The following is a 13,756-nucleotide window of genomic DNA, read 5'->3' as shown; positions in this document are numbered from 1 at the left end:
TATCAGACAGCTCATTTCAAGGTCTGGCCATATTCTAGCATAGGTAGTGATTACTACTTTGATCTGCAGTGAAAGGAAAAACCTAAGAGTTACCTAAATAGGGCAAGAAAATTCTGCCTCCAGAATCTACATTGTGTCAACAGGGTTTAAATTGAGCAAAACAAAAGAAACTTCACTCGGAAAGAACTTACATATCTTGGCAGAAGCAATGTACTACGCGCAATGTAAGTCAGTGTCTTAGGGTATGGAGCATGAGTCACCCAGCTTCCTGGGCTTGGAGCTGAGGTGTTGACGGGAGCCACAGCCTGGCACTGACCTGGCAAGCGGCCTCCAGCCGGCTCGGGAAGCGTCCCGCGCATGCGCGGTGCAGAGAGCCGGGCCCGGCTGCCATGTTGCAGCGCGCGTGACATCCGGGCCGCACGTCAGAGTGCGGATTGTGTATGTTCCCTTCTCCAGTCAGCCGGGTCCTAGCCCGCTCGGTGCTAATGGAGTAACCCGGGCCCGGCTCCCGGCAGCGGCTAGTCCCCGGGTCCACCCAGCGAGCAGGGACGCCGCGTCCGGCCTCCCGGCCGCCGCGATGCCCAGCGTGCGGCTGCCACCCAAGGAGAGCGCCCTCTTCAAACGCGTTCTGGTGAGCGGCGGGTGGCGGCCCACTCGGCCTCGGCTGCGCTTTGTTACCCCAGAGCCCGGCTCCCCCGCCGGCCGCGCCCCAGTGCTGCTTTTTAGCCTCTGCCGCCGGCTAGGCTCACCGCCCCGCGCCTTTTCCAGAAACTTCCCTGGCAAAGCCGCTGGGGCCTGGTGTCTTCCGCTCCCTCTGCAGCAAGGGGACCTTCCGCAGCGGCTCTCTGCACATACCCCTCGAGGCAATCCAGGCGGTAGCACTGCGCCCCCGGCCTACCTCAGTGGGAGCCCCCCGCCTGCTGGAGCCCCCAGCGCCGGCTGCGGGCTATTGAGCCCCCGGTCCTAGAGAGCCAGGCTGGCACTGCGTGGGCGAGTTTGCGTGTGTGTGATGCCCCTCGTCGCTCCTAGGTTGGACTCAGATTTATAGTGTTAACACGCAAAGCATTAGAACACCACCCTAGGCCCAGAAGTTTTCTTTGGGTGTGTGCCAGCTTACCTGGCTCCCTCGGATTTCCAAATTCCGACCTTCAAGGAGAGGTGACATACCATTGTGTTTTGCAATATGTCCCGGAGAATGAAGATTTTAGATTAATATTGATAGCTGTCTTTTAAAAATTTTTTCACTTATTTTATGTGTATGAGTGTATTGCCCAAAGTATGCAAGTATGTAAGTGCACTTGTGTTGTGCAATGCCCAAAGAGGGCTTTGGATCCCCTGGAACTGGAGTTACAGATGGTTGTCAGCCATCATGTGGGTGCTGGGAATGGAACCTGGGGCCTCTGTAAGAGCAGACAGTGCTCTTAACTGCTGAGCCCTCACTCCAGCACCTGATAGCTGTCCCTTCTAATCTGCCCATTAAAATTTGAAGAAAAAAAAAGTGTATTTGTTCAACAGGCATTTAGATTTTAAGGGTTTGTAATGAGAGGTTGTGGTGGCTACACAGCAGTTAGCCATTGGTCTGCTTTAACTGAAAATAAATACTGATCGTACAGTAGGTTATTATCAGCAGCTGATAAAATTCATGGAAGTAGTTCTGTTGTAAACCAGTATAAACTTCACAGTATTGAGAATGTTAAGAATGGCACGTAGTAGGTAGGAGAAATTTTGTTGTTTTTTTGAGACAGCCTCTTGTAGCTATGTCTAACCTGAACTGTAGTGTGGGATGGACATAACTCCTGGTCTTCTTGCATCTGCCTTCAAAGTGCTGGGATAACAATTGTGGGTACTACAACCAGCCTTGGGATGAAAAAAAAGATTTTAATTAAGTTAAATTTATTTGTTTAATTTTAGTTTTTTTGAGACAGGGTCTTGCTGTAGCCCCAGCTGGCCTGGAACTCACCATGTAGACCAGCTGGCCTCTCTGTCTCCCAAACACTAGAATTAAAGGCATGTACCATTATGCTTAACTTAATTTTATTTTTTTAAATTTTATTTTATTTTTTAAGATGCCGGAAGAGAAGAGGGCGTCGGATTCCTCTGGAACTGCAGTTACAGATGATTAGCCACCATGTGGGTGCCGGGTCCTCTGCAAGAGAAGTCAGTCCTCTTAACCCCCTTAATTTTATTCTTAATTTTGTATGTGTGTGTGTGTGTGTATGTGTGTCTGTGTCTATGGGATTGTGCACCTGAGTGCAGTACCCATGGAGGCCAGAAGAGGGTGTCACCACTGGACCTGGAATTACAGGCAATTGTGTATAGTCCAAATGAGTGCTGGAAATTGAACTCAGGTCTTCTAGAAAAGCAGGAAACACTCTTCATTCCTCTTAACTTAGGAGCCATCTCCAGCCCCCTGGTTGAAAGTTTTAAATCTCACTTTTATACGAAGCTTAAAGTTTAATTGGGAGCCATGCTTGACAAATAACAAGTGGTAACTCTTTTTGTTATTGTTATTAACAGCATCTGTATTATTACTTAAAGAATACGTGGTACTCTTCCTCAGTAGTCCCTTCTGCTTGTGTTTTTATGCCTCCTTCCTTTGTCATTTTTCAAATGAACCTCTATTGTCAAACTCGGACTTGAGTATGTGTATATGTGTGCGGCAGATCAAAGGACAACTTGCAGGGATCAGTTCTCTCCCATATGGGTCCTGTGAATCAAACTCACATTGTCAGGCTTGGTGTCAAGCACCTTTACCCACTGAGCCATCTTGTCAGCTCTGTTTTATTTACTTTTTTTTTTTTTTTTTTTTTTTTTTTTTTTTGTCTTTTTGAAGCAGGGTCTCCCTGTAGCCCCAGCTGTCCTGGAACTCACTATAGACCAGGATGGCCTTGAACTCACAGAGATCCGTCTGCCTCTGCCTCCCAAGTGCCGGGATTAAAGGTGTGTACTACCACGCCTGGCTTTACTTAATTTTTTTGAGACAGTGTTTCAGAGTTTCACTTAGTCCATAGTAGAACTCACTGTGTAGCCCAGGCTGGCCTTTAACTCATGGCAGTCCTTCCTCTTGCCTCAGCCACCAGGCCTGGCTAGGTTTTTTCTTTTTCTTTTTTGGTCTTTTGAGGCAGAGTTTCCCTGTAGCCGTAGGTGGCCTTAAACTCACAGAGATCTGCCTGCCCCTGCATGTGCCACCACACTCGGCAGCTAGCTTTTTTTTCTTTTTTCTTTTTTCTTTTTTAGAATAGGTAATATATTTATAAGATTCAAAATTTAAATTTCTCTGCTACCTTTGTCTTCTATCACTTGGTTCCCTTCCTAGAGGCAATGAAGAAGATTCAGTTTAAGCATATTTCTATAAAGACTTCAAATTCTCTCTTAAACATTCAGTTTCTGCTGCAAAGACTAGCCATGTCCATGTGCATTGCTGGTGCGATTTTGCTTTGAATTTTGAGGCTGATTTATTGAGCAACTCCTATTTTTCTGGGCATAGTGATGCCTAGACAAGATCTCTCTTCTCACAGAGCTCACACAATGGTGAAGACAGATACTAAATTACTAAATAAGTAATTGAATAAGTAAGATTTCAGAGAGAATGATAGCAACAGGGTAGTTAGTATGGGTAGGGAAAGGGCAGGAGACTGGCAGTATTAGATAGCATGATCAAATAGGTGATGGAAAAGACTTAAGGAACAGCCATGGGATGATCTGAGGAAGAATGTTTTAGTTGGAAGGAACACCTTGTAGAGGCCTTAAGGTGAAGGAAAGCTTGCATACTGAGTGATAGGACATCCACTCAGACTGAACATTTTAATTGAAGGGCAAGTGGAAAGGTGAAGTATTCTGATCAATGACTGATGAAGAGACACATTGATCATTTAACCTGGCCTATGTGATTTGGGAGTAAAGATGTTGCTTGTGCTTGCATTAGATGAATGATGGTCTTTATAGCTGGACCACAGTTTGCAGCAAAGGTCAGTTGGGTATGTTCAGAGATTTACTTTCCACATTAGTAAAGTGAGGTAATAATACTTACCTTAAAGAAGTTGTTTTTTAGAATCAAGTAAAGGGGACTGGAGAGATGGCTCAGCAGTTAAGAGCACTGACTGCTCTTGCAGAAGACTTGGGTTCGGTTCCCAGCATCAACATGATGGCTAACAGACATCCTTACAGTTCCAGGGGATCCGACGCCTTCTTCTGACCTCCACAGTGCATTGGAAGACATGAGTGCATGTACATACATGCAGACAATACACTCATACACATTTTAAAAAAAAAAGTAAAATTAAAAGACAGAAGTGTTGGCAAGGTTGTGGAGAAAAGGGAACACTTGCTCATTGTTTTTGGTAATGTTAATTAGTATAGCCACTGTAGAAAACAATATGGCGGGGTAATGAGATGGCTCAGCTGGTAAAAAACTTGTCCTGCTAGCCTGATGACCTGAGTTCGATCCCTGGAATCCACATAAAGGTGGAAGGAGAGAGCCAATTTTGTAAAGTTGTTCTCACCTCCAAATGTGCACTGTGGCATGTGTACAACCATACATGTACATCATGTGCCTGTGTTCATGGTGTGTATACGCACACATTTAAAAAGCAACCAGTACAGTTTTTCCTAAAAAAAAAAAAGAGAACTACTAAATGATCCTGTTATCCCATTGATGGGTATATAGCTAGAGGAAGTGAAATCAATATATGGAAGAGACATCTGCACCATGTTCATTGCAGTGCCACTCACATAGCCAATAAATGAAAACAGTCTAAATGTCCTTTTACTGATAAATGAATAAGAACATCATGGCACATATTCACAATGGAGAACTGATCAGCCATAAAAAAGGATGAAAGTCTGTCATTTTCAGCATCATAGATAGAATTAAGACATCATTTAATGTGAAGTAAGCCAGGCACAAAAGGAAAGTACTGAAAGAATTGGAAGACTCGTGTGTAACCAAGAAAAGTTGAGACCAGAAAAAACGAAAAGAGGTTACCAGAGATGCATGAGAGTGGTGGGAGCAGGAGGTAGGGAAAAGTTTATCAGTGGGCACTAAGCTAGAGGCAGATTGGAACAAGAAGATTTTGCTTTATATTTTTAATTAAAATTCTGAGGCAGTGTGGTAGATAATTCCCCATTTATTAAATGTCCTTATCTCCTACTAAAGTGAAAATGCTTAATTTGTCAAGGCATACATAGCAAAGAGTACTCCATGTTATAATTAATATAAATAGATAAAATAGCTTGCCATTACGCTAAAGATTGCTTCATTACCCATTCCTTTTATAAAATGCTTCATTATCACCAGGTGTGGTGGTGCACACCTTTAGTTCCAGCACTTGGGAAGCACAGGTAGGCGGATCTCTGTGAGTTTGAAGCCAGCCTGGTCTACATAGCGAGTTCCAGGCCAGCTGGGGCTACAGAGAGACCCTGTCTCAAAAAGACCCCCCCCCCCAAATTTCATTATCCATTCCTTTTATAAAATAACTTTTATTCCTGTTTCTTTATAGAAATGTTATGAACAGAAGCAGTACAAAAATGGCCTCAAGTTTTGCAAGATGATTCTTTCAAATCCTAAATTTGCTGAACACGGAGGTATTGTCTCATCTGTTGAAATATTGTTTTGGGGAAATAGAATTCTAAAATCAGAATTTTTAACAGTGAAAGGATCCTCAGATTCCAGAGTTTTAAAACTCTCTATTGAGTACATAAATGTTTAACAGTTTTAGTTATGTTTCAAATGAATTTTATGCTGGACTATTTTTATTGTGCTTCAATATATGTAGAGTGTTGTTAATTTTAGATGAGAAAATTGATCTGTTGAGGGACAATTGGATGAGGTAATATGCATGTTGAATATCCCTCATCTGAAATGTTTGAATGTCTCTCATCTTAAGTGTTTCAGATATCAGAGTTTTGGGGTATTTGCATAAATTATCAGTTGAACATCTCAATTCCAAAAATCTGAAATAGCCTAGTTTGTTTTTGAGCACCTATTGAGCATCCTTTTATTGTTCAGAAGGTTTTAGATCTTGAAGCATTTAAGATTTGGGATTTTTGGATTAGGGATACTCAATCTGTATCAGTATTTTTATAGACTCAGTAGAATAGAAATTTAATGCTCTCTTTTTTCAAGCTTTTTTCTTATGGAGCCCTTATCCAAATGGAAGCTATGGAAAAATTCAGAATGTCAAAGAAATGAAAGTTTGGTTATGGGTCTGGGAAGCTGGACCACTGTGTTCTGAAAACTAGAGCCTACAGAGATCAGTTCAAAAGCCACTGTTCTTGTCTAATTCCCCTTTTCTGGAATTTTTTAGAGAACCATTTCATTGTAAACCACCTTCATCTTTCATTAACTTTCTAACATTTTCTTGGGTTGCCAATTCATAGACCAGTGTTATGCTCCCAAAATATGAGGATAAGTAGAACTATTGAAATACATTTGCTGACAAAAATAAAATCTATTCAATATTGAATATGGTGATAATGATTATAATTTATATCTTTTATAAAAAATTATGTGTTGTATGATTGCATATATGTAAGTGCACCACATGTGTGCAGTGCCTAAAGAGGCCAGAAGAGGGCATCAGATCCCCTGGAACTGGAGTTAAGGATAGGTGGGTGCTGGGAACTGAACCCAGGTCCTCTGCAAGAGCAGTCAGTGCTCTTAACCGCTGAGCCAGCTCTTTAGCTCCATTGTGTATCTCTATCGCTTCATTTAAGTAGATTCACTATTTTTGTGAGGTATAAATTCGATTGTGATTGGTTAGAATTGGTCTTGGTGGGGACCAGGGGTAGGGAGATGGCTTAGTGCTTGCTGTGCAAGTGTGTAGATCTGAGTTGGAATACCCAGAATGCATGTAAAAACTGTATGTGGGAAAGTGTCTTTAATCCCAGGGCTCTTGCAATGAGATGATACACAGAGATAGGAGAATCCCTGGAAGATCATGGTGTAGCTAATCTGGCATTTGTGGTGGTGAAACAGAGACCCTGCCTCAAACAAGGTGAGGACCAACATCTGTGGTTGTCCTCTGACCTCTGCCTGTGCACCTGGCATGTGCTCACCTGCATGCCTGTGCACACAGAAGAATTTGCCTCTAGAAAACCTGAGCTACTAAATTCAACAGGACTCAGATACCTGCTTTAATTTTTTTCAGAGGGTAATATCAACTTTATATAGTCTTATAAAGGGCAGAAAACATTTTAGCTATTCCATTTTAATCTAAGGAATTTTAGAAAAGGACTTAGGTTAAGCTTTAAGCAAATACTTAAATATGGTTTTACATTTTGTTCTTGAATGTTGTGATGAATAGTATAATAGTAATACTCCAGACTCAAACAGTAAGATAGTGCTAAGAGGATAATTTGAATCTTTCATGTGTAAATAGAGGCTAAAATTATTTTTCAGAGACTTTGGCTATGAAAGGATTAACGTTGAACTGTTTAGGAAAAAGAGAAGAAGCATACAAATTCATTCGTAAAGGACTTCATAATGATGTCAGGAGTCATGTCTGTATCCTTTTGCTGTAGTTACATAATTTAGTTTGTGTTTCTGTTCACTAGTCTTTTCTAATTCAATGACTTGCTGTAAATCTTTGAGATCTACTTAGTGTCGTCTATATATGTACACATTACCTTCAGTAATTATCAACATTTTGTTCCCTATTTATTGGAGTATTTTTAAAGAAAATCCTTTGTGTGTATGTGTGTGTGTGTGTCTGTGTGTGTGTGTGTGTGTCTGTGTGTGTGTGTGTGTCTTTGGTTGTGCTCAGTGTTGGAGAAGTTACTTTGATACTTACATGACTTGAAACTCACTTTTTCCCTTAAGTTTCCATACTATTCCGTATAATGATTTTTAATTACTTAATCTTTGAGAACATTTGTGTTTCTTAAATTTTCTTTTAGCAATTTTAGAGGAAAATTTAAATTCAAAAGAAATCTATTTTATTTATTATTATTTATTTATTTAATATTTCATTTATTTTACGTGTATGCATGTATTGCCTGCATGTATTTAAGTGCCCCCATGTTGTACAATGCTCAAGGTGGCCAAAAATGGGAATTGGATCCCCTGGAACTGGAGTTACAGGCCATTGTTAGCCCCAATTTGAACCTGGGTCCTCTGCAAGAGCAGTCAGTGCTCTTAACCGCTGAGCCATGTCTCCAGCCCCTATTTTTTATTTTTAAAAAATTTTATTTATTTTTATTTTATGTATATGAGTGTATTGCCCACATGTGTAAGTGTACCCATGTTATGCAATGCCTGCAGAGGTTAGTTCCCCTGGAACTGGAGTTATAGATGATTGTCAGCTGCCATGTGGGTGCTGGGAATCAAACCTGGGTCCTTTGTAAGAGCACTCAGTGCTATTAACCACTGAGCCATCTCTCTAGCCCTCAAGAAATCTATTTTATTTTTAATATTTATTTATTTAATGTCTGTGAGAGTCCTGCCTGCATATAATTGCATCCGTGAGTGCAGTTCCTTCAGAGGCCAGAAGAGGGCATTAGAGCCCCTAGAACCAGAAGTACAGATGGTTGTTATACACTTTGTGGGTGCTGGGAACCAAACCCTTGTCCTTTGTAAGAGCAGCTAATGCTCTTAACTGCTGAGCTTTCTCTCCTGCCCCTGAGAAACCTATTTTATAAGTTTTGCTAGGTTTGTATCTCAGTAGTAGAGTGCTTCCTTAATGTATAAAAGGCACCCTGGGTTTGATCCCTAGGATTGCAAAACTAGCAAATGGAAACTGGGTTTACTTAGTGTCAGCAAAGGTATTATACAGGGTCTTCAGCTTGATTTCTGTTAACACAGGGACTTAGCCATTACTTGACTGAACCTTTACATTTTTTTGGCTAATAGTCTATGTAAAAACAAAAAACAAAAAACAAAAAAACTTTTAAAGGAGAATTATTAAAGCAGGTTTTCATTTCTTTTTCCATGTAGATGTTTATGGGCAGTCTTTTCGCACAGTACTCTGGTGCTTTTCACCTTTAATTCACTTAGCAGTCGACTAATAGTAAACACGAATAGCCTTAGTGTTTTCACGTATTTTGCATAGGTTGTTCTCAAAATACAAAATATTTTTCTTTTTTTAGAATTTATTTTTATTTTATGTGTATGAGTGTTTTGCCTGCATGTATATTGGTGTAGCACATATGTTCCTGGTGCCCTTGGAGGCCAGAAAAGGGTGTCACATCCCCTGGAACTGTAATTTTGGATTACTGTGAGCCACTATGTGCATGTTGAGAACCAAACCCAGTTCCTCTGCAAGAACAGCAAGTACTCTTAATTGTTGAGCCTTTTCTCTAGCCCCTGAATACTCATTTTCATATCCTAGTGTATCCCAGTTCTTACCCCAAAGTAAAGAGAGGGCCTGGAAGTGTGGTAGTTTTTTGTTTTTGTTTTTTTTTGCCAAGATATGCTAAGAAATAAAACAATTTGTGGTTTTTAACATCACTAGTGAATTAAATAATGGATTTGTTAGACTTGGCTGAATGTAAACTTATTTTAGAAGAGAATCACAGTATTTTTTTCTCTCTCTTTTTGAGACAGGGTCTCCCTGTAGCCCCAGCTGTCCTGGAACTCACTATGTAGACCAGGCTGGCCTTGAACTCACAGAGATCCGCCTGCCTCTGCCTCCCAAGTGCTGGGACTACAGGCGTGCACCACCACGTCTGGCTGAGAATCACAGTTTTTGGAGAGGTAAATATTGAGATACTTGTGTTAAATAAAGTTCTGGGGCCCAAGTTAGGTGGCATACACCTTTAATCCCAGCACTTGTAAGTCGGAGACTGGCTGATCCCTGAGTTAAAGGCCATCCTGGTCTACATAGGGATACCTGAGAGAACAGATGCTATATAGTGAGACCCTGTCTCAAAAAAGGGGAGATACAGTGTAGAAAAATGTTATGATGTTTTTGCAAAGAATACATTAAAATATGGAAACTTTCAAGTCTGTATGAAATGGAAGGGATTGAATATTGAATCATTATATATGCACCACTGAACAATTTAACAAATTGTCAAAGCTTTTTGACTTATTTGCTTTCATATTTGCCTGTTCCTTACTGTCCCTTCTTTCTGACCTCAGATCATTCTGAAACAAATCCCAGATAAAATACCATTTTGTTGGTTTTGTATTAGAGATTGTAGCATAGTACATTATAGTGTCCATGAGTGTTTCTGTTCCTTAACTTAGTAGGTTGGCATGCGTATGGCCTTCTGCAACGTTCTGATAAGAAATATGATGAAGCTATTAAGTGTTACCGAAATGCCCTCAAATTAGATAAAGATAATCTGCAAATCTTGAGGGATCTCTCTCTGTTGCAGATTCAGATGCGAGATCTTGAAGGTTATCGAGTAAGTACTTGAGTCTAAAATGTACTTTTTTTAATACAAAGGTTAAAATTTTAAAAGCATGTGAGTTCAGAATGAAGTAAGCCTAAGGCAAGATCATATACATATGATTCATTAGAATCTGTAGAAAAGTCACTTGGGGCTACCTTATGGTAATCATTATACAATTTCATACTTGAGTATTAGATAAGGATAATTTGATTATTTAATCCTTTTTAAAAAACTAGAATATTGGTTGTTGAGATGGCCCAGCAGGTAAAGGCACTTACTGCCAGGCATGATAACCTGTCTTCTATTCCTGGGACCCACATGGTGAAAAGAGAGAATGGACTCCTGAAAGTTGTCTTCTAACTTACACATATGTGCTGTGTCACACATGCATGTATGCATGCACACAACACATACCCTACATTTTAAAAAATTGAGTATCTTTTATGTGCAAATGCTATACTAGTATCTTTGTGGTTTTTGACATTTTTAAGCAAACTGTGGATTTGCCATTCAGTTTTTATAATTGAAATACAAAGATTAGTTTCTTTTAAATATTTTATGTGTATGAGTGTTTTGCCTGCATGCATATATGTGCATCATGTGCATGCAGTGCTTGAGGAGGCTAGAAGAGGGTACAGATGCCCTGGAACTGGAGTTCTACAGATAGTTGTGAGTGCTATGTGGGTGCTGGGAACTTAGGCTGTGTTCTCTGCCACAGTAGCATGTACACTTAACCACTTGAGCCATCTCTCCAGCCCTATTTGCTCTCTTTATTATAAGTTAGTTAAGAGTATGAGTAAAATAATTGAGAATTGTCATTAAAAATTCTTTGTACAGTTCAGAATTCCTCAGACTTGGACTTGTGGTTTTCTGTTGGGCATCTTGATGCGTCTATTCTATTTAGTATCTTAAAATCAGTGTGTCTAGAAGAGTCCCCCAATTTCTTATGTGAAGGAGCCATCAACTCTTAATAGTTACCATTAAATAAATCATTTATTCCTAACTTTTGCCCTCTTCCTGACATATACATACATACATTGTATGCCTGTATTTCATCAAATTCAAGGGCTTTGCCAGGCTTCATAATGATACCATTCTTTGAAATTGTGTGTGTGTGTTGTCTTCAGCTTTGTTTGTATAGGATGGAATTAAAATTAGTGATTTTAGGAATGAGGAATAGAAATAAGAATATTTGAACGATAGTGGCTGTTAAACTGGATTATGAAATACAGTAAGTCAAAAGTGCAGGTAGTGAAAGCAAAGGAGCTATGGGACCAGAGATACTAGTGGTGTCAAAGAACAAAGGTAGAGCTATAACCAGGCTAGAATGCTGGTGGCATAGGGGCTGTGGCCAGTGAATAAGATTTCTGAATTTAATTTCTTGGTGGGTTAAACCTCTAGAGGGGTAGTTGTGGGAGTGGGTCCCTAAAATGGGTGGAGGTCATTGAAGATAGAAAATTCTACAACTAAGAAGATAACCCACATTATTATTGTATTTACCCAAGATAATGACAGGACATGTCAGAGAAAAAACTGACCCAGACTTTAACGAAGATGTAAAAGTGACAGAGAAGCCAGAATAAAGATGAGGGATAAGGTGATATAACTTAGTTTGTTAAGAGGGACCAGACATGAGAGTAGAGGCTAAGACTAACTGAAAAGGGTCCTGATGACATATAGTATGGGTGGACTTACTTGGCACCTCTTGTGTCCATGTAACAACAGAGTCATGGAAGTTAAATACTACATTTTCTAGACTCCTTTACAGTTAATATTCTTCATGAGACTTTGTTCTTCCAACCAGTGGCACTTGCTTAAAACATGGAAAAAGAAAAACAGTTATTCTTGAGATGGTGTCTGTGTTGAGAGGTTGGATTTTCTACTAGGGAAGATACCTTGGTTTTTTTTTTTTTTTTTCCTGGGGCAGCTGTGGTAGGATTTCTAGTATTTTTTTTTTCTTTTGGTCTTTTTGAGACAGGGTCTCCCTGTAACCCTAGCTAGCTGGCCTGGATTCGCTATGGAGACCAGGCTGGCCTCGAACTCACAGAGATCTGCCTGCCTCTGCCTCCTAAGTGCTGGGATTAAAGGCGTGCGCCACCATGCCCAACATGGATTTCTAGTATTTTTGTCCCTAATATAAGAGTTCAAGTATCTCATAGTGGCACTGGGGGTTTTTCTACTGGAAGAATCCCATTATTGTTCGAATATTTCTCCTAGCTATGTCCATCCTGTATTTGTGGCCAATTATAACAGTGTAAATAAACTATAATTTCATATAATTAAAAAAAAACTAGTATGATAAAAAGTTATCCTAATCTTTCAAAATGTTTAATTTTATCAGAGGACATTTTTATTATGTATAGATAATTTTATAAGATACCCAAAGGCATGGGCCCTACGGTCAAGATTTTAGTGACAGCCTTACAGTGAGTATTACAGGGTATTAATGTAATTAATACAGAAACTTTAGATGAGAAATGTAAAAAGCATTTGTATCAGCCAGGCATGGTGGCACATGCCTTTAATCCCAGCACTTGGTAGGCAGAGGCAGGTGGATCTCTGTGAATTAAAGGCCAGCCTGGTCTACATAGTGAGTTCCAGGACAGCTGGAACAGGGAGATCCTGTCTCAAAAAGACCCCCCCCCCAAAAAAAATAAAAGCATTTGTATCATTTTGGAACTGACATTTGTTGATTGACCTTATTAGAGTGGTTATTAAAGATCATTTCTTAAAACTGAGATGAAATATAAACATTTTAGATAAAGAATGAAAGAAAAAAAATTAAGTTAAAACATTATTTTTAAAGGAGACAAGATATCAGCTTCTTCAATTGCGCCCAACACAGCGTGCTTCCTGGATTGGGTATGCCGTTGCATACCATCTGCTGAAAGATTATGATATGGCGCTAAAGCTATTAGAAGAATTTAGACAGACTCAGCAAGTAAGAATTTGTTTTAACGCTTTCTTCTACTTTTGAAGACTAAAATGGTTGACTTGTTGCTTCAAATTTCTCTTAGAAACCTATGAAAATTAAATTTTTCTGAAATAATTAGAAATGGTTAAAATGCAGAATTTTCAATGTAAAATAATATAAAAGTCTTAGGTACCGTAATTTCAATATTCAGATGGATAGAGAAAGAAAATATGGACTGGTGATATAGCTCATTTGTAGGGTACTTGTGTTGTATGTTGTATTTTATATGTAAAGTTCTCAGTTCAATCCTCAGAACTACAAAAAAAAACTGCGAAAATAGTTTTGAAGTTGCAGAATTGTTTCTCTAATATATGCTCCTTATATGGTTGAGTATGTAGAAATGAATATGCACATAACGTTTTATATTTATAGTAATGTATTTTAGTATATTTACATTTATCTCTAAAAGTACAAAACATATACTTATCATTAGAGCACTTAAATATG

At 39.5% G+C, this 13,756-nt stretch overlaps 1 protein-coding gene across 4 annotated transcripts in view; it reads left to right on the top strand.

Annotated features, from left to right (window-relative positions):
• The first annotated feature begins 379 nt into the window (after nucleotides 1–379).
• Naa16 (N(alpha)-acetyltransferase 16, NatA auxiliary subunit) overlaps nucleotides 380–13,756 on the top strand; it is an 81,086-nt gene continuing 67,709 nt past the window's right edge. For 3 of the 4 annotated variants that reach the window (XR_003847245.1, XM_017794772.2, XM_008854690.3), the window contains exons 1-5: nucleotides 380–631; nucleotides 5,499–5,583; nucleotides 7,400–7,504; nucleotides 10,190–10,347; nucleotides 13,142–13,276. Coding sequence is in view for 3 of the 4 variants with exons in the window: in XM_017794772.2 (XP_017650261.1) it covers nucleotides 578–631; nucleotides 5,499–5,583; nucleotides 7,400–7,504; nucleotides 10,190–10,347; nucleotides 13,142–13,276 (537 nt within the window). In the remaining variant the exon portion in view is untranslated. Of the gene's footprint in view, nucleotides 632–5,498; nucleotides 5,584–7,399; nucleotides 7,505–10,189; nucleotides 10,348–13,141; nucleotides 13,277–13,756 lie in introns of those variants that run through there. The other variant, XM_029556964.1, reaches the window with a different exon arrangement.

This window comes from Nannospalax galili, unplaced genomic scaffold, assembly GCF_000622305.1.
Source record: "Nannospalax galili isolate Female #2095 unplaced genomic scaffold, S.galili_v1.0 scaffold386, whole genome shotgun sequence".
Lineage (NCBI taxonomy): Eukaryota > Metazoa > Chordata > Mammalia > Rodentia > Spalacidae > Nannospalax > Nannospalax galili.
The sequence above is the reverse complement of the archived record's forward strand: the minus strand, read 5'-3'. Positions and strand labels throughout refer to the sequence as shown.